Raw genomic sequence first — 22,078 nt, 5'->3', positions numbered from 1 at the left:
TGCCTTTCTTTTAGGGAGGTTAATGTAACCATAGTAACAAAAGTGTGCTGTTAGCTTCATTGTGAAAGTTTGAAATCTATAAACAGAAATGCAGTGGCTTCCTGCAGTGCTTATTATTATCTCATTATTTCTCAGAGAAGTTTTAAGGCCTGGGTAATAGTCGCCACTTTTTCCAACACATACATGAAAAGAAATGTGGAACTTACTTTTGACTTAAGTTGTAACTAGCCATTTGGCACCTGTGGGAGACAATGTGTGGGAGATTTAAATGTGAAAAATGTACAGTCAAACCTCGGTTCTCGGACGGCTCTGATTTAGAACGTTTCGGCTCCCAAACGCCCAAAACCTGGAAGAAAACGCTCCAGTTTTTGAACATTCCTCGGAACTTGAACATCCGATGCAGCTTCCGCTTGAGTGCAAGAAGCTCTTGCAACCAATTGGAAGCCACGCCTCGGTTGTCGAACGTTTCGGAAGTCAAACTGTCTTCTGGAACGGATTATGTTCGACAACCAAGATTTGACTGTACTGCCTTTTCATATTTAAGTGTCCTTGTGTCCTCCTTGTTCCAGTTTCACAAGTTTAAGTATAATATATCCATACAAACATACATGGAAAGAAATATTATCAGCATAGCATAGCAGAAATAGTATCAACGCAGCACAGCATAAATTTCTTGTACAAGCTCAATAATCTGTTGATTTTATTCAAAACTGAAGCTGCACACAGGAACATAGATGTGTGTTTTTGTTTGTGGGTGTAGGAGTGCACTGTACCTATTGATCTGTAAGAAAAAGTACCTACTTTAGTTAGAATTGCTGCTAAGACTCCTAAAAGTCTGCATTCCTAGGCTTTGCTGTGTGGGTACCTAAATATCAATTGACTGGTCCCTAGGGGAGCCAGTTGGGGCTACTTCAGCAATTACCTCCATGAGATTCATATCAAGCCCCCTGTTTAAAAGATCCGTTCTCCCTGAATGGTTTGTTTCTTGTTTTGCCTGTTGATTAATTCTTATCTTTCTACAAGTGGTTTGATGGGTGGGGCAGAACTGTTCACTATTGCTTACTGGGAGGTAGAGGGCAGTGTGGAAGGTCACTGCAAATGCTCTGGCTTGGCTCTGGATTACAAACTAGCACAGCAATTCTACCCCACCCAGCGAATCACTTCTGACTTTATATAGCTGTTCTTTTCTCGTATTGTTTTAACACTGATTATAAACTGCCTTATGGAGATTTTCCTGGAAAGGCAGGGAGCCAGTGTGGTGTAGTTAGAGTGTTGGACTAGGACAGGGGTCAAATTTCTGCTCAGCCATGAAAAGCTCCTTGAGTGACTGTGGGCCAGTCACTGTTTTTACCTCACAAGATTGTTGTAGGGATTAAATGAGGAGTGGGAGAACCAGATACACCAACTTGATGTAGAGTAAAATAAAAAAGTAAAATAAAATAAATAAAAACATCTAAATTAATGAAATAGGATAAGGATTCATTCTGTCTTAGGCTGCCACAGGATTATTCATTTTGCTTTTAATTGCTTTTCAAACTATTGTTCCCATAGTCAGTGATTAGAATAGAAGTAGCACTTGGACTCACCTCAATCTTCTTCCTCTCTTCTCCAGTAAAAAGCAATATGAGGTTAGGCATGGACACAGAGAAGGAGCATTGTTATATTTCAAGAAGTCAAACTTCAGTTCAGTTCCACCTATCAGGTTGGGGAATACTAAAGTGTGTGTGAGAGAATTTTCCTCATATCTGAAAAGCAAATAGAGCTAACTATATTTAAACCTTTTAGTAGTTGCTAATATACTCTACCCTGCCCCTGCAGTTTTCACGGGTTTTAAAAAACCGAGCTTGGCCTACTTTCAAGCAAGCAAAGTCAAAGATCTCACCACTGCACAGCAGTGACTTCTGCCCAACTAACTGCCATATCAACGTGATGGAAGTCTCATATCCTAAAACTTCAACGTCACTTGGCAGTGCTTTTGGTGTTCAGCTAGAGAGCAGAAAACATCTTTCCCATGAAAAAGAAAACAAACATACTGACCAAGGTAAGCTTCAATATGAGCTCTAGCTATCTACCTTCCTCTACCTACCTGTCTGTCTGAAAACTACCCCTCAACATTTGAGCCCATGCTCAACATCAACTGCAGCATTTTGCAGCAGCCAGGTAATCCCACATAGAGCATGTTCCAGGAATCAAGCCTTGAAGTTACCAATGCATGGATCACCATGGCCAGACCATCCCTGTCCCAAGCATGGCCATAGCTGACATATCAGCCACAGCTGGTAAAAGGCACTCCTAGCCACTCATAAATTCCCAGTGACAGAAATGGATCCAGGAGCACCACCAAACTCTGAGCCTTTTCTTTCAAAGGGAGTGCAACCCCACCCAGAACAGGCAACTGCCCCATCTTCCAGATATAGGAACTACTAATCTATGGCATCTTCATCTTCCCATGGTTCAAGCTCAGTTTATTGCCCCTCATCCAGTCCACTACTGCACACAAAGCACAGTCCAGATTATGCACAGCTGCCCCCGACTCACATGTTATGGAGAAGTACAGCTGTGTGTCATCAGCACATTGACTTTGCCCCAAAACTCCTAATGACCACACTCAGTGATTTCATATAGATGTTAAACAGCATTGAGGACAAGACACGACATTGTGGTACACCATAGTGCAAAGACCATGTAGCTGAAACACAGTCTCCCAATGCTACTTTCTGGACATGATCCTCTAGGTAGCAGTGAAACCACTGCAAAACAGTGCCCTCAATACCCATCCCGCACAGCTGATTCAGGAAGCTACCATAGTGTATGGTATCAAAAGCTGCCATTTCCTTAATCATTTTCTTTTCTTTTCCTAGCATAAAGCAAACTAAGAACCAGTTAGGCACTTGCAGATTTTGCCAAAATGTTTGATCCTTCAGTGCTTGGGCTATTTAAACAGACTTTTTATAACCCTTGAATAACAGAACTAATGTTTCACTAGCAAGCAGACAATTTCCAAAAAAATGAATTAATTGTTATGCATAGTTGGATTTTCAATATCAAATTGCTCATGTGTTGAATGTGTAAAACTATTTTTTTAAACTCAGTGGGATTATTAACTGGATTCTGCTATGGTTCAAAATAAGTGAGCTACAACTACAGAGACCAACATACCTGATAACCTACTTATGCATTCTATATTATTTCCTTCCTGCCCAGGTAAACTGAGTCCCATGGTTTATGTACAACATACAATTACCACTATGGCAGCTCCATCGGGACACTCCTTGGGTCAACAAGATGGCCATGGTTTGAGGTATCTGTTAAAAGAGGAGGATCTGGAAACACAAGACGTCTATCAGAAACTGTTGTGCAAACTGCAAGCTGCACTAAAAGAGGTGGAAAACTGTGTTTCTCAAATAGATGAGTAAGTAAAACGTATGGAATGTAGGGATTTTGGACATTAAGACATAAATTTGCTTTGAAAGGAGCCCTTCCTAACATTGTAGTTTAGCCTATGTATTGGACTCTTCTGTGAGGGCTATAGTTCAGTGGTAGGAGATTTCATTTGTGTGCTGCACATCCTGGGTTAAATACCTGCCATTTCATTCATATATACAGTGGTACCTTGGGTTACATATGCTTCAGGTTACAGACTCTGCTAACCCAGAAATAGTGCTTCAGGTTAAGAACTTTGCTTCAGGATGAGAACAGCAGGAGGCCCCATTAGCTAAAGTGGTGCTTCAGGTTAAGTACAGTTTCAGGTTAAGTATGGACCTCTGGAACAAATTAAGTACTTAACCTGAGGTACCAGTGTGTGTGTGTGTGTGTGTGTGTGTGTATGTGTGTGTGTGTGTGTGTGTGTATGTATGTATATATATATATATATATATGAATGATTTTGGAAGCATGGCTGGAAAGTACCTCAGCCTGAGACCTTGGAGAGCTTCTTTAAGCTAGAATAGACAGAAGTGAGTTAGATGATCTGACTCACTGGCACATTCATATAAGTCAAGGAGTGAAAGGATAAAGGCCATTGGAACAATGCAGTTCCCTAAAATCAATATAAAAGAATCAATATAAAATTGGCAGAAAATGAGCAAAGAGTTTAAGGCGGGCTGGATTAAATCCTATTTATTTCCAAGATGTACATACTGCTCACATGACCTCTTCAAGCAGCTTACAATTTAAAACAACACAATGGGATACAATAAAAACCACAGCAAAATGTTACAGTATAGAATAACAAGAAAATAGAAAAAACAGAAGCAGGAATGGCCCAGCCATTAGGCAAAGTGAGGCAACTGCTTTAAGTGGCAGATCCTGTGGGATATTATTATTAGTAGTAGTGTTAGTATTATATTAATTACATTTGTAGACTTCCCTATACCCATAGGTTTCAGGGTGGTTCACAACATAAAATCACAATATAAAGACACTAAATACATAATAGAAACAAAAAAGAGCCAATAATCTCCCCTCCCCCTTGCTGTTTCTCTTAAGTGCCTCAGCCATTCCCCTGAGTTGGGACAGGAGGATGTGGTGCGTCCTGTCCCCCAAAACTAGCTTTCTGCCTTCAACATCAGCAATGTTGAATTAAGATTCAGCTGCCAGTCCAGTTAGCTTCTTTATCTGGAATGGAGAAGGGTGCCATATTGATCTTTGCCTCAAGCCAAAATATGTATTGGGCCAGCCATGAATAGTAGCCATATCATTCCCCCCCTCTCACACACTTCATAACCTCAACATCTTCCTGATTAAACGGGTTTAAACTAACTTCCTAAAAGTCAGTGGTGACTGACTGACTTCCTTAGGTGAAAGGTTTCAGTGATAGCTGTCGGGTGTGTGTGCAGCAGCCAGGCCCTGTGACCAATAGGACTTTGCAGGACTGGGGCCTTCCTAAGTCACTCCTTGTCGCCACTCCTTGGTGTGTGGAGTGACTCAGGGTGCGATACTCTCCCCAATGCTTTTCAACATCTTTATGCGCCCCCTCGCCCAGCTTGTCCGGAGTTTTGGGCTGGGTTGCCATCAGTATGCCGATGACACCCAACTCTATCTGTTGATGGATGGCCATCCTGACTCGGCCCCAGACACACTGACCAGATGTCTGGAAGCTGTGGCTGGATGGTTACGTGGGAGCCGGTTGAAGTTAAATCCTTCGAAGACAGAGGTCCTCTGGCTGGGACGGGATGATATGGGATTGAGGGGGCAACTCCCATCTCTTGCGGGGGTGCAATTAGTGCCAGCACCGTACGTTAAGAGTTTGGGTGTAATCTTCGATACCTCCCTCTCTATGGAGTCGCAGATTACAGCTATAACAAAGGCGGCATTTTTTCATCTCCGCCAAGCTAAGCAGTTGGCCCCTTATCTCTCTCGCCCTGACCTAGCCACTGTGATCCACGCGACGGTCACCTCCAGACTGGATTATTGTAACTCGCTCTACATGGCGCTGCCCTTGAGACTGACCCAGAAACTCCAGCGGGTGCAGAATGCCGCGGCGAGACTCCTTATGGGGTCTTCGCTGCGAGGCCACATTCATCCGGTACTATACCAGCTGCACTGGCTGCCGGTGGAGTACAGGATCAGGTTTAAGGTGCTGGTTTTAACCTTTAAAGCCCTATACGGCCTAGGACCCTCGTACCTACGGGACCGCCTCTCCTGGTATGCCCCACAGAGAAACCTACGGTCTGCAAATAAAAACATCCTGAAGGTCCCAGGCCTCAGAGAGGTTAGGCTGGCCTCAACTAGAGCCAGGGCCTTCTCGGCTGCGGCTCCAATCTGGTGGAATGCTCTGTCACAAGAGACTAGGGCCCTGCGGGACCTGACATCTTTCCGCAGGGCCTGCAAGACAGAGTTGTTCCACCAGGCCTTTGGTCAGGGCGCAGCCTGACTCCCTCCTCTGGCAACCTGCACAGAATTTTGCTTAATGGTTGCCATCAACTTGATTTTAATTAATTTTTATAATGAAATATTTTTAGAATGTTTGATTATTTGATTGTTGTTAGCCGCCCTGAGCCCGGCTTCGGCTGGGGAGGGCGGGATATAAATAAAATTTATTATTATTATTATTATTATTATTATTATTATTATTATTAGTTTGTTCTGAAGAGGCAAGACGCGGCCTCACAGGTGAGGCTGATTGGTAACTCACAGCACCTGGTGGCAAGAGCTGGGAAGGGATATAAGGCCAGCATTTCCCTTCAGCTCTTTGCCACAGCAACGCGCTCCCTGTGTTTGGCTTCTTGCTTCCTGATCCTTGAACATCAGCTTCTTGACTACCTGCTTCTTGATCCTTGGACCCTTGACTTCGTGCCTCCTTGCTTCCTGACCCCTTCCTGACCCTTGGCTTCTTGACTCCTGGCTTCTGGACCCCCGTTCCTGCTCCCACCCCGCCATCTTGCCCCTGGTTCTGACATCCTCTGCTGGGACTTCGATCGCCCGTGAACTGGACCATGACAATAGCTCCTCTACTGAAAGAGTTTCGTTTTAAATAAGCACAACTTTCCCAATTAATCATAAATACTGGACCAGTGAAATTGCTTTTATAACCAAAATTGATGAACAAAAAGTCGAACAAACACATTCACTGACATATTTATGTACATCTTTTTCAAAGAGCTACAACACAATTTCAAATAATTTGTATTTTTTTCAGATGATAGATTGAACTGTTCACATTTTGTTTATGAATACATACATTATAAAGCTGAAATATCACAGAGTGAAATAGCCATAGAGTGAAACAGGGGAAAGTTGTTATAAATTCTTTAAAATCATCAATCTCTTTTGATCAATATTTACATTTTCAGTCTCAGTTATTATTTCAGTAGCTTTTTTACTTGGTAACTCTCACTGTCATTTCTTTTCTGTTCTCAAGACTTATGTGATGTAGCACCAGTAACTTTCCTATTTTTTTTCATGCTGGAGTAAAAATGATATAATTAAGAAAACATAAATTGTGTGAGTCACATAGTTGCAAATGTTAACAATACACAAGAGAATCTTACATAAAGTATTTATATTGTAAAAGAATTCTGTATAAAGTGAACCAGTAGAAAATCCTATTTAAGATGTACAGATTGAACAAAGGGTATAAACTTTTTAATACTTAGAATTGCCAGGCTTCTTATCACTATTCCTTATGGGCTTATAGGCTGCCAGCATTTAATTGTTCTGAAAGAAAGCAGTTTTGTACAGGAAACAGGATACCCAGAAGCCTATTTTTAAATCTCTGTGGAAGAATAGGAAAAATGAGGCCAGGATTGTCTGGCTGTCAGTATCAATTTACACAATGCCTAGTTTCTGGAGTTCTATCACACCCTAGTATCATTAGACCAATATATACAGGATGCACAAGGTCCCAGGGACCTCTCCACAGGAGAGCAACTAGCAACCAGAGCAGGCAATGCTTAGTCATCCTATTTTACATCCTATTTGTGCTCTGTTTCTACTGTGAGTAGAATAATGTAAGTACTTCTTACATTATTTGTAAGAAGTACTTGATTCCTCCCTGCCCCAGAGTAGTACTTGGCTGAAATGATTATTTCCAATAAATTTTATTGCCCATCATGCAAGAGTTTTGTGATTAAATACTAAAATTTGTACTGATGCATAATAAGATGCATAGCTACATTTGTGCTAATAACACTTACATTGCCCCTGGGCTATTTCCTATTGCTGCTTTATGCGAAATGGTGATGAACATTCCTTTCCTGCTACTGATGCCAATACTGTAAAATTTGAATGTAGCAGCTGAGTGCTTGGAGGGCTTGAGTGCTGCTGTTTATGCTTCCACCTTTTGAGTTTGATAAGTTTGTTTCTAGATTTCATGCATTGTTTAATCACCTTAGATGGAAAGATGTAGCAGTGCACCTTAATGTATATATTGCTAAGCCCCTAAATTATGGCAAAATTGTATGCCTTTCATTTAATTTAGGATAACATCTGTTTGTATTTATTATGAATGCACAGTTTCCTTTTGTGGTATGTCACTAAGCAGCTGAGGCACACACACCCATTGGGTTGTAAGAATACTCATTGGATTGTGTCTCTGTTGTTCTCACATCATCATACTAACCACATTTACTAAAATTAGTTTATCCTAGAAATTATTGTACCTCAGTCCTCTGATTCTATATTGATACATTAAGGAAACAATCCTATGCACAAGAAACTGGCATAAAGCAAGATGATGTAAATTAAGCTGGCACAGAGTCACACCAGATCCAACTTCCATTCAGCAGTGAGACGAGTGCTGCCTAAGTCTGGCAGAGGGAAAAGAAGCCTTTAGAATAGTGTGTGAGTTATACCACCCTTTCTGTCAGCTTGATTTATGTCAGGTTGCCAGGACACATGACCAAATTGAACAGGCTTCGAAAGCAGCCTATACCCCTGCCCTTGGTCCCACCCACTTTTTCAGTGTTTACACCACCTTATGATCTGCTGGGCTCAGCTCAGCCAGCTGTGTGGGGATGGGGCAGATATACCGGCAGCTCTCTGGCTGAGCTGAGAATGAGGGAGTCAAGCTGGCATAGCCCAGCTACACCAAGAACTGTCTAACTCAGCTGCAGATCTGCTGGATCCTCACCTGCTCATCCAGGTACACAATTACTTCCAAAGCTTCTATAAGATGGGCTAACCTAACAATGATTTGGACCGAGTGGTTCCTGTCTTAAGTTAGGTGTGCTTGATTAGATACGGTGTAAGCTAAGCCATACTGATTATTATTATTTATCTTATAATTCTGCTGAATTTTAGGACAGTACCATGTCCACTTTGGCATGCGCTATTTTTCATGTATTTGTAGCATTACTGTTATTTAAAAATAAAAAAATCCTTACTTAACAGTAGCTGAATTTATCCCATTGCAGCCTCCTTTCTTCAATAACATACTCTCCACAATCAGAACGGAAAAACCACGAGCCATTAACACCAACAGACAGTGATAGTGAAAAAGGAGAACGAAATGGGAAAAAGGTCTGTTTCAGTGTAGCAGCTGATGAACAGGAAGATTCTGGCCATGACACCATTAGCAACCGGGATTCATACAGGTAAACTCTTACCTCCATAAAGGATAAGAGAATAATGAATGAATCATGTCTTCAGAGGTTACTTAAAAGCTTTGTATGGTTAAAATAACAATAAAAAAGATGTGTTATAGTGTTATAATTAACAGACATTTGATTTGTTTATTTCAAAGGACTGAAGCTCACTTAGCTTAAACTCTGGTATTATTCTGTTCAATTTTAAAATGTTGAGCTTTCTTGCTCACAAAAGGTACAGCCTGGATAACTTAGGTTAGGAACTGTAAAGAGGCGCTTGGTCAAGAGAAAAAGATAAAAGGATGTAAAAGCTGCTGTTTAAATATAAATGTTCCAAGAGGATTTATAATGTGTGTTTTCTTATCCCTATTCAGTGATTGCAACAGCAACAGAAATTCCAGTGCATCTTTTACCAGTATTTCCAGTAGCCAATGCAGTTCCTTCTTTCACAGTGATGAAATGGATTCAGGTAATTCTGTTACCCCCCACCCGCACCAAATGTACTTTGCTAGAGGAAATTGTATGAGATTTGTTAACTAGATGGGTTTGTCTACTTCCCTTCTGAAGTAGATGAAAGGAATGTTTGTCTTCCTTTTACTTTAATGCCTGCTTCAGTTAGCTCTACAGATGCTTCAACATCTGATGCAAATAAAGTGAATCTGTAAGAAGTGTTGTCCTTTGATCTTGCAAAATACTTATGTGAAAATTAGGCTGGGTGCAAGAATCATCTTAATCTCCTCACCACTACCACAAATGGCTTGGGAACAGAGAACAAAGAGCAAAGGCCAGTGTTGTCAGTGCAAAGCTCCTGATTCAGTAATGAGTGCAACCTCAATTCCCTGTACTTCAAACAAAGTTAGTTAGATGCTGAAAAATTTCCAACACTCAAACATGGAACAGTCAGACAACGCTTTAACACCTGACAGCAATGCTTTGCCATTTCAGGATTTTTTTCCTTCTTCTTTCTTAAATCAAACAAACAACTCCTCTTTGCTTCCTCTGCCAGGCGATTGAAATACTCAGTCATTGCTAGTTAAAAGTGAAAGACGTTGAGAAACAGCAAGTTTTACCACCTTCCCCCACAAAGCCCTGACATTTTAGGAACTGGGGTGAGGAATGAAATGGATTAGATAGGCTGCAGTGAGCATCAATAAAACTGTAAGGAAAGCTAAAAGGAAAGCAGCTGTAGTAGAAAAGGAATGAGATGGTCATTTCACCTTTGGAATACCCTGTCCTGGAAGCAGAAGCAGTGCCATCACATATGGCAGCAATATTAGACCCCTTTTCTGTGCAACAAAGTGATCCACGTGTAAGGTTTGTACAGTCTGCTAAATTCAAAAGCTCATAAGAACTTCAAATATTGTTTTAATAGGTGATGAACTTCCTTTAAGTATACGCATCTCTCATGACAAGCAGGACAAACTCCATGGTTGTCTGGAACATCTTTTTGGTCAGGTATTCAATTATTACCATCTATGATTCTATGATTTTTTTTGCGGTGCAAAAACAGTGCTATCTTCTAATAAAATGAGACTATACAGGGATGCATTGTGAAAATTATCTGAAGCAATTCCCCCTCTTTCTGGCTTGCATCGTTATTTCAAATGCTGTGCCTTAGATATTTATTCTTCTCTAGAATGTATTCTTAGGCATGAGCCTTCTTTGCATGCAAAAGGTCCTTGGTTCAATTCTTAGCATCACTAGGTAGGGCTGGGAAAAGACCCTAGTCTGAAATCCTAGAGGGTCCCTGCCAGTCCAGCTAGCTGGACCAATGTGGTCTGACTTAGTATATGTCCCCAGGAAACCTAACACCAGCCCCTGGCCTCTGTGCAATTCTTTAAAGTTAAAAGCTACCATGGAGTATGGGGTCAGATTGCAACTGTAGCACTGGCAGAGAGGAATTTCACCCTTTCCATACTCATATTCCTGATCTTACGCCAAAGCTTCTGTTTGTCCCAAAGGGAAAACTTGCGCCTACCTTTTGTGTTTGTCTCAATGGATCCAACATAAACTTTACAAAAAGCTAGTTACGTTTTCACCATTCAATTGCTTTTCAACTCTACAGGTAGATTCAATTATCAATCTACTGAAAGGACCAGCAGTGGCAAGAGCTTTTGAGCAGACAAAGTTCTTCACACCAGGTCGAAGCTTGCAAGGTAATATTCAAACCCAAGTATGGCAGTCAATGGGGTTTCAAACAGAAACAGAAGATAGATACGCCTGTTAATATTGCACTGGAGTTAAAAAAGAAGAAGAATATTTTTTAATATGAAAGGGTTCTATTCTGTCACATGAAACAGCCTGAATTTCAAGATATTTCTCTGAGACTGTCCTCTGTGTTCTGCTACCTGTGTTAGGAGAGTGATAACTAGGGAAAGGACTTGCCCTGTTTTTGAATGCTCTCGCCAAGAACGCTCACATGGCAATGCTTTTATTTGTCCAACCATTTTTATACAACATCTTAAACAATGTAATAACTGTCAATTAGTAATCTTTTAGAACTGGTGTTTTAATTGTTTTATTGAGATTGTGTTCACACTTATTTATTATTGTGTTTTATACATTTACATTGTAAGCCATTCTGAAAGACTCAGGACTGAAGAGCAGGCTATAAATATTAATAGTAAAATAAATAAGCCTACAAATAAAATTCTGGCTTGTGTAAACCTTAATTTGCCCCCAATCAGAATTAGCAACAGAGTTCAAAATATGATTTTCATGAGATCTGGGGTGCCTAAGGGGAAATAGGGCACATACGACCCATTTCATATATTGTTGGTTAATATCATGGTTTGATTGCTGTGTCTGGAAGTTATATAGGAGTGTCAGAGCAGGTGGCCTATTAACTTTTTTGGACTTATTTGCAAACCTCATGTTCTTATGAGGAGTCTAACCCATTTTTTTCACTGAACAGCATTTCTAAAACATGTTGGTTATTATGTTAGTTGTTATCTGGAAAATATATTATGAAGTGTTGCATTCTATTTACGCCCAATTAAATTAGTGCTGGTGTTGAATGAAAATGTTTATTCAGAGATTTAAATACAACAAGTCTTTACTCAAGGAAATGAATTTGAAGGCTCACCTTCAATATTTAAGTTCACTAAACTTATGGAGCAAAATGAAATTATAACAAATTAAAGAAGTAATTTTGCTTTTGAACAGAGTTTCAGCAAGAGATTGGACCTAAACTCAGCTGCCCAAAGAGATTGAGGCTTCACATCAAACAAGACCCCTGGAATCTCCCTAGCAGTGTCCAAAACCTTTCCCAAAACATCAGAAAACTTGTTGAAGGTAACTCATTTATCATAGGTAGTTTTGTCATACTTCTGAGATAGAGCTTGTGAGATTTATTGAATCTTTTGAGGAATAATGTATATTCCAAAACAATACCAGTAGCCTGACTAGCTGAGTCAATGGAGACTAATGCTGCTAATGGGAGACCCTAGACCTGTGTTCAGAAATTGGAGTCGTCATTGCCTTCTTTGATGTAATGTGGAGAATTCATGAGCTATGATATCAGCTTCTCCAGTCATCCTGCCTGGTGACTGCAAGGAACTAGTAGGTAGGACTACTCTGGAGAAGCCGTCAGTAATATCTTGTGCTTGAGCTGTAGCAGTAGTCTCCACAGGGTCTTCTTGATTATTGGTCTTCTCTTGCTAGTTCACCCCATCCTGTCTGCAGTCACTTTGTGGATAAAGGAAAAGTCTCAGCATAGTTGGCTAACATGTCCAAATTCCTACTTAATAAAAGCTGCATCTTTCTGCACATTATAAGCCCAATCCATTATCAGTATTTTAAGTTAATTTGAAGATATTTAATGTCTCCTGAGCTGCATCTAGAATTTGCAAATACCCAAACAGAGACCAGAAAATCTCTTTTGACTTGCATCTAAACTCATTTTGGTGAACCAAGTATGCTGTGATTGAAACTTTGCTGATTTGTTATGGAAGTTAACTAAAGTAATCTATGATGAAAATCAGGGGCTGTTGGGCTTTTGGTCATAGTTCTTTTTAGTGTGTACACAGAATACCAAATTAAATGATGATTGGTGATTAAACATAGATGTAATATTAAAATATTCACTGCTCTTCAATTGATTTTAGTAGTGAATAATGAGGATAAAAATAGAAAATTCATTCTATTCATATCATGATTTTTCTAAGATTTCACTTGGTTTGTTCACTTAGATAGAAAGGAGATTATTAGAAATACACAACAAAAGCTGTCCTACAAAAATGGACCAGAGCTACTTAGTTTCCTTAGGAAATACTGTAGGTGAAAATGTTTAATTCAATGTGAAATATATTCAAGGCCAGTAGATGAATTTTAAAAAGTCTTGTAATGTGACCAGGGACAGATAAGGATGATTAATTAAGCTGCCTGGTGTGCATTTCAGTATGCATTTGGCAATTGCATTGGTTCACTGAAATTAGCTAGATATTAATGAGAAGTTCTGCTGATTGTGATGGCAGAAGGATAGTTAATTTGAGGCAAGGTGTCACGAATATGCTGATGACACCCAGCATTTCTATGTAACAGCTGAATCAAGAGAGGCCATGCATGTCCCAAAACAGTGCCTTGATGCAGCCATGGGAAGGAGGACTGCTAAAAAGCTGCAACTGAATCCTGATGGGAGACCCAATGGGTGGGCAATCCCAAGTCTCACAGTTGGGGTGCACACCTGCTCTCAATGGGGTTATAGCTCCTCTGAAGGAGCAGGTGTATAGTTCTGGGGTGTTCCTAGATCCATCACTGACTCAGTCTGGGTGACCTCCGTGGCTCAGAATACACCTTACCAGCTTCAATTTTTCTACCAACTATGACCATGCATTGACAGGGATAATTTGGCTGTCCATACATTGGCAACCTGACTACTCTTGAGTTTCGTTTGGAAGCTGCAGCCTCAAGAGAGCAAGTTTAAGGGTTTGTTGGTATGTAAAGTTCTAAACTTGGGACCACAGTCTGCTTTCCTCTATACAGATCAAGCTGAGCTTTTTAAGATCTTCCAACCAATTTATCACTTCTTGACAATGCAGAAGCAGGCCTTTTCAGTGGTAGCGTCCACATTCTGGAATGTACGCCCTGGGGTAATTTGTGAGGCAGATACATTAATAACTTTTTAATGCCTCTTTAAACTATATATTTTTTGTACTCTTACATTTTCTATTCTGTTTTGTACATTGCTCAGTTTTATGTGATGCATACTTCTTGTTTTGATGTTATCTTTAGGGAATGTTATTCATGGTTATTCTTGTGTTTTTCTGGTTTTTATATAAACTGCTTAAGAATTTTTATTATATAAAGCAGCATAATTTTCTAATAAATAAGCATAGAACCTGGAACCAGTAAGTTGACGTTCATGAATCCAGGAGTGAGAGAGGCTGGAACCAGTAAGTGCAGACCTGGGAGGAAACAAAAATCAGCACAGAGTACATGAGTGACAGATTGAGGAATAAAGAAAAAGGGTACATTTGGAAAACTGACTTGGATATGAGAGAGTCTTTTTTTTATTTTAAGGAATCCTAATTAGATATACTTAGTGAGCCAAATGCAAATTCTAGCAGAATTCCAGCTTCAGTGGTAATCTTTAGGCATTAGTTTGGGATGAGAACAGGAATCAGTTCAACATGACATAGTCAACACTGCAAATACATCAATTGCTGTATAGAACAGAATTCCTAGAAATCAATATAGTTAGTTAATTAAAAAACTAAGATTAAGATTTACCCCTCCCTTTTTTTTACTCTTCATGTGGTAGCTTCTAAGAAATGATTGAAAGAAACCAATACCAACTTCTAAAACTGTTGAATTAGAAGATTCAGGCTGTAATCGTATGCACACTTACCTTGCCATGGAAATGAATGTGGCTTATTTTTGAGTATTCATAGGTTGGATTGTACTGCAGAATATGAATTCCCATGTTCATATAGCTACAAATTCGCATATTCAAAGCTTACTAGAAATTCAGTGGTCCACTAACCTGTTCAGCATATATTGCTATTTTATTATTTAATTTGGAAAATGAATACAATAAGCATGATATTGTATGTATAATTAGAAGATTGGAAGAAATCAATAGAAAGATGGGCAAAGTGTGGTCAAATCTGAGTTCAAAACAGAATTTTGGCTTAAGTGTCTGTCCTTTTCTTCCCCAGAGGTGAAAGCAAGGGCCCTCTTGGCACTCCTTGAATATACAGGTAATTTTAATGAATCCATTTCAGTATTTCTATTCAAAGCAGTTGGCTGAGTCTCCCCAAGAATTTTTGTTATATTTTCATGAGCTCAAAGGGCACTCATAAAGATAGAAGAAAATGGAGCATAGAAATTGAGTGGTCCTTATTAAGTGAAGTGAATATATTAAATGTGATTTCCTCCTTTCCTAACTGATGAAGAGTATGAAGAAGTATCAGTCGTCTGATAAAGGGTGATACTTAGAAATGGGGGAGCTAGTGCAAAATTTAACAAGCGAAATTAGGATCAAGAAAAGTAAGGAAAAGTCCTAGATACACTAAAATACATCTTTTTTTTAAAATAGCAGGGGTTGCAGGAGGCTGAGATATGCAGGCCTATACTGGACAGAACATAGTGATGAATTATCAGGGACCAATCTATAGACTGAACACATATGGCACCCAACTTATTTGGCAATTTTTAATGAAAGTTGGTAGAAAAGAAGCACCAATGTGAACTATAGTTGACTTCCTTGCTCTGTTTCTGAATCCTAATATAGTCGCCAGTGCCAAGCGATGCAGTGGCATTTGATAACTAAATTATTCATTGTTTAGAGTCAAAACTTTTGCTGTCATCTACAAAGATTGTGAAGGGATGCATACATGTGACATTGTGCTATCACATATGACAGCCGCTACTGTGTATAATGTCACATTTTGCCCAAGAAAATAATGCCACTGCTTCTTGAAGGAGAGACACAATTCATTGTGCATTTTCTTTATAGTCTATTTATTTCTCCTTATTTATTTTTTGCCCTTCACAGATAGTAAGATACAGCTCAGGCGAGACATGGTATTTTGCCAAAGTCTGGTGGCCACAGTTTGTGCTTTTTCAGAACAGTTAATGGCTGCCTTAAATCAGATGTTTGACAATAACAAAGAGTGTGAAATGGAGACACAAGAGGCCAGCAGAAGATGGTTGGAACAGATATCCAGTGCCGGTGTCCTCCTTCACTTCCAGTCACTGTTGTCGCCAAATCTGGTGAGAGTTCCTGTGCGCAGCTGCGCCATTCTGTGTAATGTTCTTATTGTCCTGACCAATGGCATCTGGAATTAACATCTGTCCAGAAGCTCATAGTGTATTTTCTAAAACCTATACTATTTCTAAAAATATACTACAAGTGCTAAATTTAATTCAAATGGCTCTGTATTCTTCAGGAAGCTGACACATTGAACCAATAGGCAAAGGAAAGGTTTTGCATATTCTATATTTCCCCCCCTAATTTGCATTAATAACATTTGGTTGCCACTGGAAACCCAGTCAAACAGCAACAAGCATTGTGATCAATTTGTGTTTGGTTTTTGTTTGTTTATTTTTTAAATGTACATTTGAGGAAGCTACAAATGTCTGTGTATATATTACATGTATCAAGGATAAAATATCTCTGTTCTTCTGGTGATTTTATTTAATGCTTCTGGCTTCAGTAAGAAGCTGAATATAAAGCAAAATTTATATTTTTCTAATCAATATGCTGATAAGCTAGGGAAGGTATCAGAAAATATAATTACTCAAAATCAGATTATTTGATTTCTGTTATAGCTACTGTAAGTTTTACCTTCTGGCAAAGTTCTGGAGGAATGCTCCCCTTGTTCAATAAAGTGCACTGAGAAGATTACAGTTTATTTTATAAGCCACAATAATACACAGAGTTGCATTTTAAAAGTATTAAATATTGTAACACAAAAATCATTTTAAGCATTTAAGCATAGCTTGCTGTGCAGAATTTCTGAGCTTACTCATTTGCATGAAACACAATTACAATTTGATAAGATTAAACATAGCAAATGGTAAATTAACCTGCTATATTTCATCCTTGCTAACAGTCATCTTTTGACAGCAGATGATGGAGTGCAAAGTCAATAGAAATACATCAATCTTCATGCACTCATGAGTTAATTGGGTTAACTACTGAAACAGGATGTGACCACCTGCAGTTAATGTTAATAATGATATACATCAATCTAGTATCTTTAATAGACTCATATATATATATATATTTCAGGCTGATGAACAAGCTATGCTAGAAGACACATTGGTTGCACTGTTTGACTTGGAGAAAGTTACATTTTCTTTTAAACAATCTGAACAAGAGCCTCTAGTTGCAAGTGAGTATTATAAAATAAATGTTCGTCCTTCCATTGCTACTTCAAAATATAGTATGGTATAAATGCATAGAAGCTTTATCTTTTCTAACTTGTATCATATCACCTGCATATGTAATGGTTGGCTGTTTTATATAGCTTTGGAATTAATATAATTTTAGTCTTAAATCCCAGTGCAGATGTCCAAGTCCCAACTTTCTAAACATTGTTAGGTGAATGGAACTTGTGGCTTTCACATACTACCAAAATTACCCAACTTTCCTATTATGGGCGATCCCCTGCCCTTTCCCTTCCTTTAACTTAACAATGGTGCAATGTCATGTGTGCACTGATGTTAATGCTAATTATGGTAACTATAGGCAGCCCAATGAGGTGTATGTGTGTGCTGGAGGCCCAAGTCCCTGGGACCAGGGCCTGAAAGGAATCCGACAGACTGAAAAAGGGCTAGGAGCCAGGCGTGTGTGAGCAATGAGCTCAAGGCAGCGTACATGGTACTCCCCACTCCCATATCATCCTTGCACCAATCTTGTGAAGTAGGTTAGGCTAAGAGATAGTGACTGGTTCAGGGCCATCTAGTGAGCTTCCTGTCAAGAGGGGTTTTGAACCTGGATTTCCCCAGATCTAGTCGACCATTTAGCTACCATACAACCCTGGCTTTCTTCTCTCACACTCAGCTCCTTTCCCACTTCGCCAGCATGAGAAATGTTGGCTCAGTTAATGTTTTCTTACAGTACTTGAAGCTTTTTGTAGCAAAAATACTGACTGGGTGTTAGCATTTGATAAAACTGTAACATTTTTCTTTTCTTCTTTAGATATGCCAATCACATATCAAGCAGAAGGAAGCCGGCAAGCCTTGAAAGTTTACTTTTATCTTAATAGTTACAATTTTGAACAGCTTCCTCAAAGACTGAAGAATGGTGGGGGATTTAAAATTTACCCCGTCCTCTTTGCACAAGGTATGCTGGCAGTCTTCTCAAGCATTCTGTAGGAAGTCATGTTATTTTTGTGTGATGCTAATCACACACATCGTGCGCGACTACAACCTGATGCAAATTTCAGTGTTCATTTCTGCTGTTGTTGTTGTTCACTTCCAGCTATTTGGACACTGCCTTGAAAGTTTGAACTTGTCATATATATACAGACCGCAAAAAACCCCAAACAAACAAAACTCAAAACCCAGTAGTTGGTATGGATGAACATCCAATATTGGATGCAGATTCTCCTATCTGCTGGGATTAGTTCATCTGAAAGAGCATGGGACTCTTAATCTCAGGGCTATGGGTTCAAGACCTATGTTGGGTGAAATATTCCTGCATTGTACAGAGGTTGGACTAGATGACCCTTGTGGTTCCATCCAACTCTACAATTCTATAATTATTATTATTTTATCATTTTTATGAAATAATTTTTATTGGTTTTAGAAATACAAAGTACAAATAAACATAAACTATAAAAACATATCAGTATAAAGAGATTCTCCGAATCACAAGACTTCCCCCATCCCCTCCATAGGGTCTCATTTTAAACATCTACAACTGCATATTCTTCCATACTCCAATTTTTATAGCAAACCATACTGCCCATAGTGATTTTTACACTACAAATGAATAAAAATCCTGCTCTTGTTTCCGTCTGCTTACAGTGGTCTCCTAAGTAACTTATAATTGTTTCCATTCTTTTATAAAGTTTTTATTCTCTTTGTTTCTGAGTTTTCCAGTCAGCTTTGCCATCTTGGCATAGTCCATCAGTTTGGTTTGCCATTCTTCTCTGGTAGAGACTTACAGTTCTATAATTATATGATATACAGTGGTACCTCGGGTTACATATGCTTCAGGTTACAGACTCCGCTAACCCAGAAATAGTACCTCAGGTTAAGAACTTTGCTTCAGGATGAGAACAGAAATTGTGCTCCAGTGGTGCGGCGGCAGCGGGAGGCCCCATTAGCTAAAGTGGTGCTTCAGGTTAAGAACGGACCTCCGGAACGAATTAAGTACTTAACCTGAGGTACCACTGTACATTGCAATAAATATCTGGACCTCATTGAACTAGATGAAGGCATGTGAAGACGTGCATTCTTGTCTAGGGTTTAACTATGACTAGAGTTGGAATTAGGTTTGGAGTTATTATATGCAGTCATTTTCTATTCTTGCTGAAATGGAAAAAGAAAATGCCTTTGAACTGACCCCTATTCCAGAATTATTGAATAAGCACCTCTGTAGGTTGTACGGTCCCATGCGCTAGTTATGACTCTAATGCAAGGATAAGGGTATATAATTTGACCAACATCATTAACTATCTTTTGTACAGAAAGAAAGCTAAGGACTTTTACAGCACGCAAGCGGTTGGGCAAGAAATGAATTATTTATTAACTGGCCATTTAACGAACTTTTAGCAGAATTAATATTCAGTATACAGTTAAGGCTGTGAACCCACATGCTGTTAGCAACAAAATTGTGTTTATTGGGAACATTTTCAATTTGTTCCCCAGAGGGACAAGTCCTCAAAATTTTATAATATCAAAGTGGTGCGACTCCTAATTGCAAAATCTTTTATTAATATGCTCCTTCCCTCAAATGTCAGTTACCGTGTTCCAATTTCAATGTAATAATGAGATTACTCACCTATTAAGTTCTAATTTTATCAGCTTTAGATTTGCATAAGTTCTTGTTAAATGAGTAGGTAAAGACTCCGCAATGAATAAAGATTAAGGCTGCAATCCTATGCATACCTAGCTGGATGTGTAAGGAGCATTGCCAATACTTGAAGAATAAATTGAAATGGTTCCTTCTAATTGCAGTGACAGAAACAGTACAGAAATTAGAAATCATATGAAAGAGAGAGTGGGACTATGGCACTGAACCTATTGCTGCACTCTCAGAATTCATTCCACAGCCACCCATCTATAGGAGGCTGCATATATGTCTGCAGAGTCTGCCAAACACACAGGCAGCTCCCATGAAATGAGATCCTGACTGTGCAGGGTTCCAGATCAAATGGATCCATTCAGGGCGCTTCAGCATATCTTAGACATATTTTAATCGGAAAAAAATCATATGGATACTTATATTAATTTTCTTTTGTAGCCCTAGAAAGCATGGAAGGCTATTATTACAGGGACAATGTATCAGTAGAAGAATTTCAAGCCCAGATTAATGCAGCTTCATTGGAAAAAGTGAAACAATATAATCAAAAACTCAGGTAAGGTAATTGCTTATCTATATGTGTCTTATCCAAGAACTCCTATTTGAGTCACACTCTTGAAACAAGTAAAGGGCAAGCGAAGTCCTAGTTAGTGGCTCTCTAAGCACAAGCATCTTTTGGGATTGCAAACTATTGTTAATATGCATTGGTATCAACCTGACCTACAAATTAGTTCAGGTAGGAATACCTAAATTTTAGTCAGTATGGCTCCCAGGCCCTATTGCAACTCAGCCTAAGCATGTGCAGCTGAATAAATGAATATTGCCACCCCTTCCTCTTCTTTGCAAATTTTAGACTGGAAACTCTTCACAGTAGGGAACTGTTCTCTAGTCTCTCGAAAGCACTATGCATGCTGATGGCCCTGTATAAATAGCAGCAGCAACATCGTTATCTTAAATGCAACTAGTTTGACTAATTTGCTTATTAAAAATAATTCTTAACATTCTGTAGCGTTTCTTGCAAGTGTTTGTACTCTCATATGAAAGACGGTTTGGATGTAATGATCCAACTTCATAAATAAACTATAGTTTACAAAGGGAATGAGCACCAGGTCTACATGTACATTCCTCTCTTGTACTGAATCAGTTCATATCTTAATATCCTGGTTAAGAGACTATGCCTGTTGTTTGATGTACATTCCCTGGTTTGTTCTAAATTGTTTTGTTATATTTTAATATTGTATGATTATATGGTTGCAACCACCACTGGGATCTTGTGGTGAAGGGTAGGTAAGAAATTGCTGAAATATTAAACCAGGGTTCCCCATTTTGGACATAATAGGTAACTTAGAGTTAGAACACCACCAGGATTTCCTTGCTGAAGCCAGCACAGGAGGAGTGGAGAGGTGGGGCAAGGGAAGGGAGAAGCACACATACCTGATGTTCATTTCAAGCTTCATAAACATTATGATTCTCTATAATTTTAATATAAACTGATACAAGTAGTTTGCCAAATGTTTTGAAGGAAAACAGGAGACAAGACAGAGTTAACTAGGCTGCAGATTTAAGCATCTACAAGATGGGACATTCTTCCAAACTCTACTGACCTAATTCCATTCCAATGCACACCATGCTGCTTTTGAAGAGACAATAAAAGCCAGTCTGCTGTGAAATTCCTCACTTCCCATTTGCTCCAGATTTCAACATATACATGGTAGCCTATAAGGAACACGCTGTGTACTAGGTGAAAAACCGGGGTGCTGCAATCAGCTAAGGCATGGTAATAGCCAGGAAACTACTTACCTTGAGAATTTAGAAAGGTGCAGATAAATCTTTTAGCATCTGCCCTAGTCTCATTTTAATGGCTCTATATATTCTTGTCAAACTTTCAGCCAGATTGCTGTTGTGTTTTATAATTAGACTTTACTAGTTCTGTTTCCTTGGCATTTTTGTAAGAAAAATGGTATGCTGATTTTCTGTTTTCAAGTTGGGGGAGAGGTTAATGGTGTAAATTTACCCTGACCTTATGTTTTGCTGATGGGAAGATGCTGCTCAAAAGGGAGAAAGTAATTAAGTC

At 39.2% G+C, this 22,078-nt stretch overlaps 2 protein-coding genes across 4 annotated transcripts in view; one reads left to right on the top strand and one right to left on the bottom strand.

The window, feature by feature from the left end:
* LOC128417380 (uncharacterized) overlaps positions 1–22,078 on the bottom strand; it is an 82,712-nt gene that overhangs the window by 24,568 nt on the left and 36,066 nt on the right. The window lies entirely within an intron of this gene.
* The window catches only part of PREX2 (phosphatidylinositol-3,4,5-trisphosphate dependent Rac exchange factor 2), a 111,799-nt gene that overhangs the window by 70,595 nt on the left and 19,126 nt on the right, over positions 1–22,078 (top strand). For all 3 annotated transcript variants that reach the window (XM_053395938.1, XM_053395936.1, XM_053395937.1), the window contains exons 24-35: positions 1,819–2,041; positions 3,205–3,412; positions 8,856–9,035; positions 9,401–9,495; positions 10,399–10,481; positions 11,092–11,182; positions 12,192–12,320; positions 15,185–15,226; positions 16,024–16,241; positions 17,263–17,365; positions 18,175–18,318; positions 20,446–20,560. In XM_053395938.1, coding sequence (XP_053251913.1) covers positions 1,819–2,041; positions 3,205–3,412; positions 8,856–9,035; positions 9,401–9,495; positions 10,399–10,481; positions 11,092–11,182; positions 12,192–12,320; positions 15,185–15,226; positions 16,024–16,241; positions 17,263–17,365; positions 18,175–18,318; positions 20,446–20,560 — 1,631 coding nt within the window. The remainder of the gene's footprint in view (positions 1–1,818; positions 2,042–3,204; positions 3,413–8,855; positions 9,036–9,400; positions 9,496–10,398; positions 10,482–11,091; positions 11,183–12,191; positions 12,321–15,184; positions 15,227–16,023; positions 16,242–17,262; positions 17,366–18,174; positions 18,319–20,445; positions 20,561–22,078) is intronic.

This window comes from Podarcis raffonei, chromosome 7 (assembly GCF_027172205.1).
Source record: "Podarcis raffonei isolate rPodRaf1 chromosome 7, rPodRaf1.pri, whole genome shotgun sequence".
NCBI classification, from domain to species: domain Eukaryota; kingdom Metazoa; phylum Chordata; class Lepidosauria; order Squamata; family Lacertidae; genus Podarcis; species Podarcis raffonei.
This window is presented reverse-complemented; position numbering and strand designations above follow the sequence as displayed.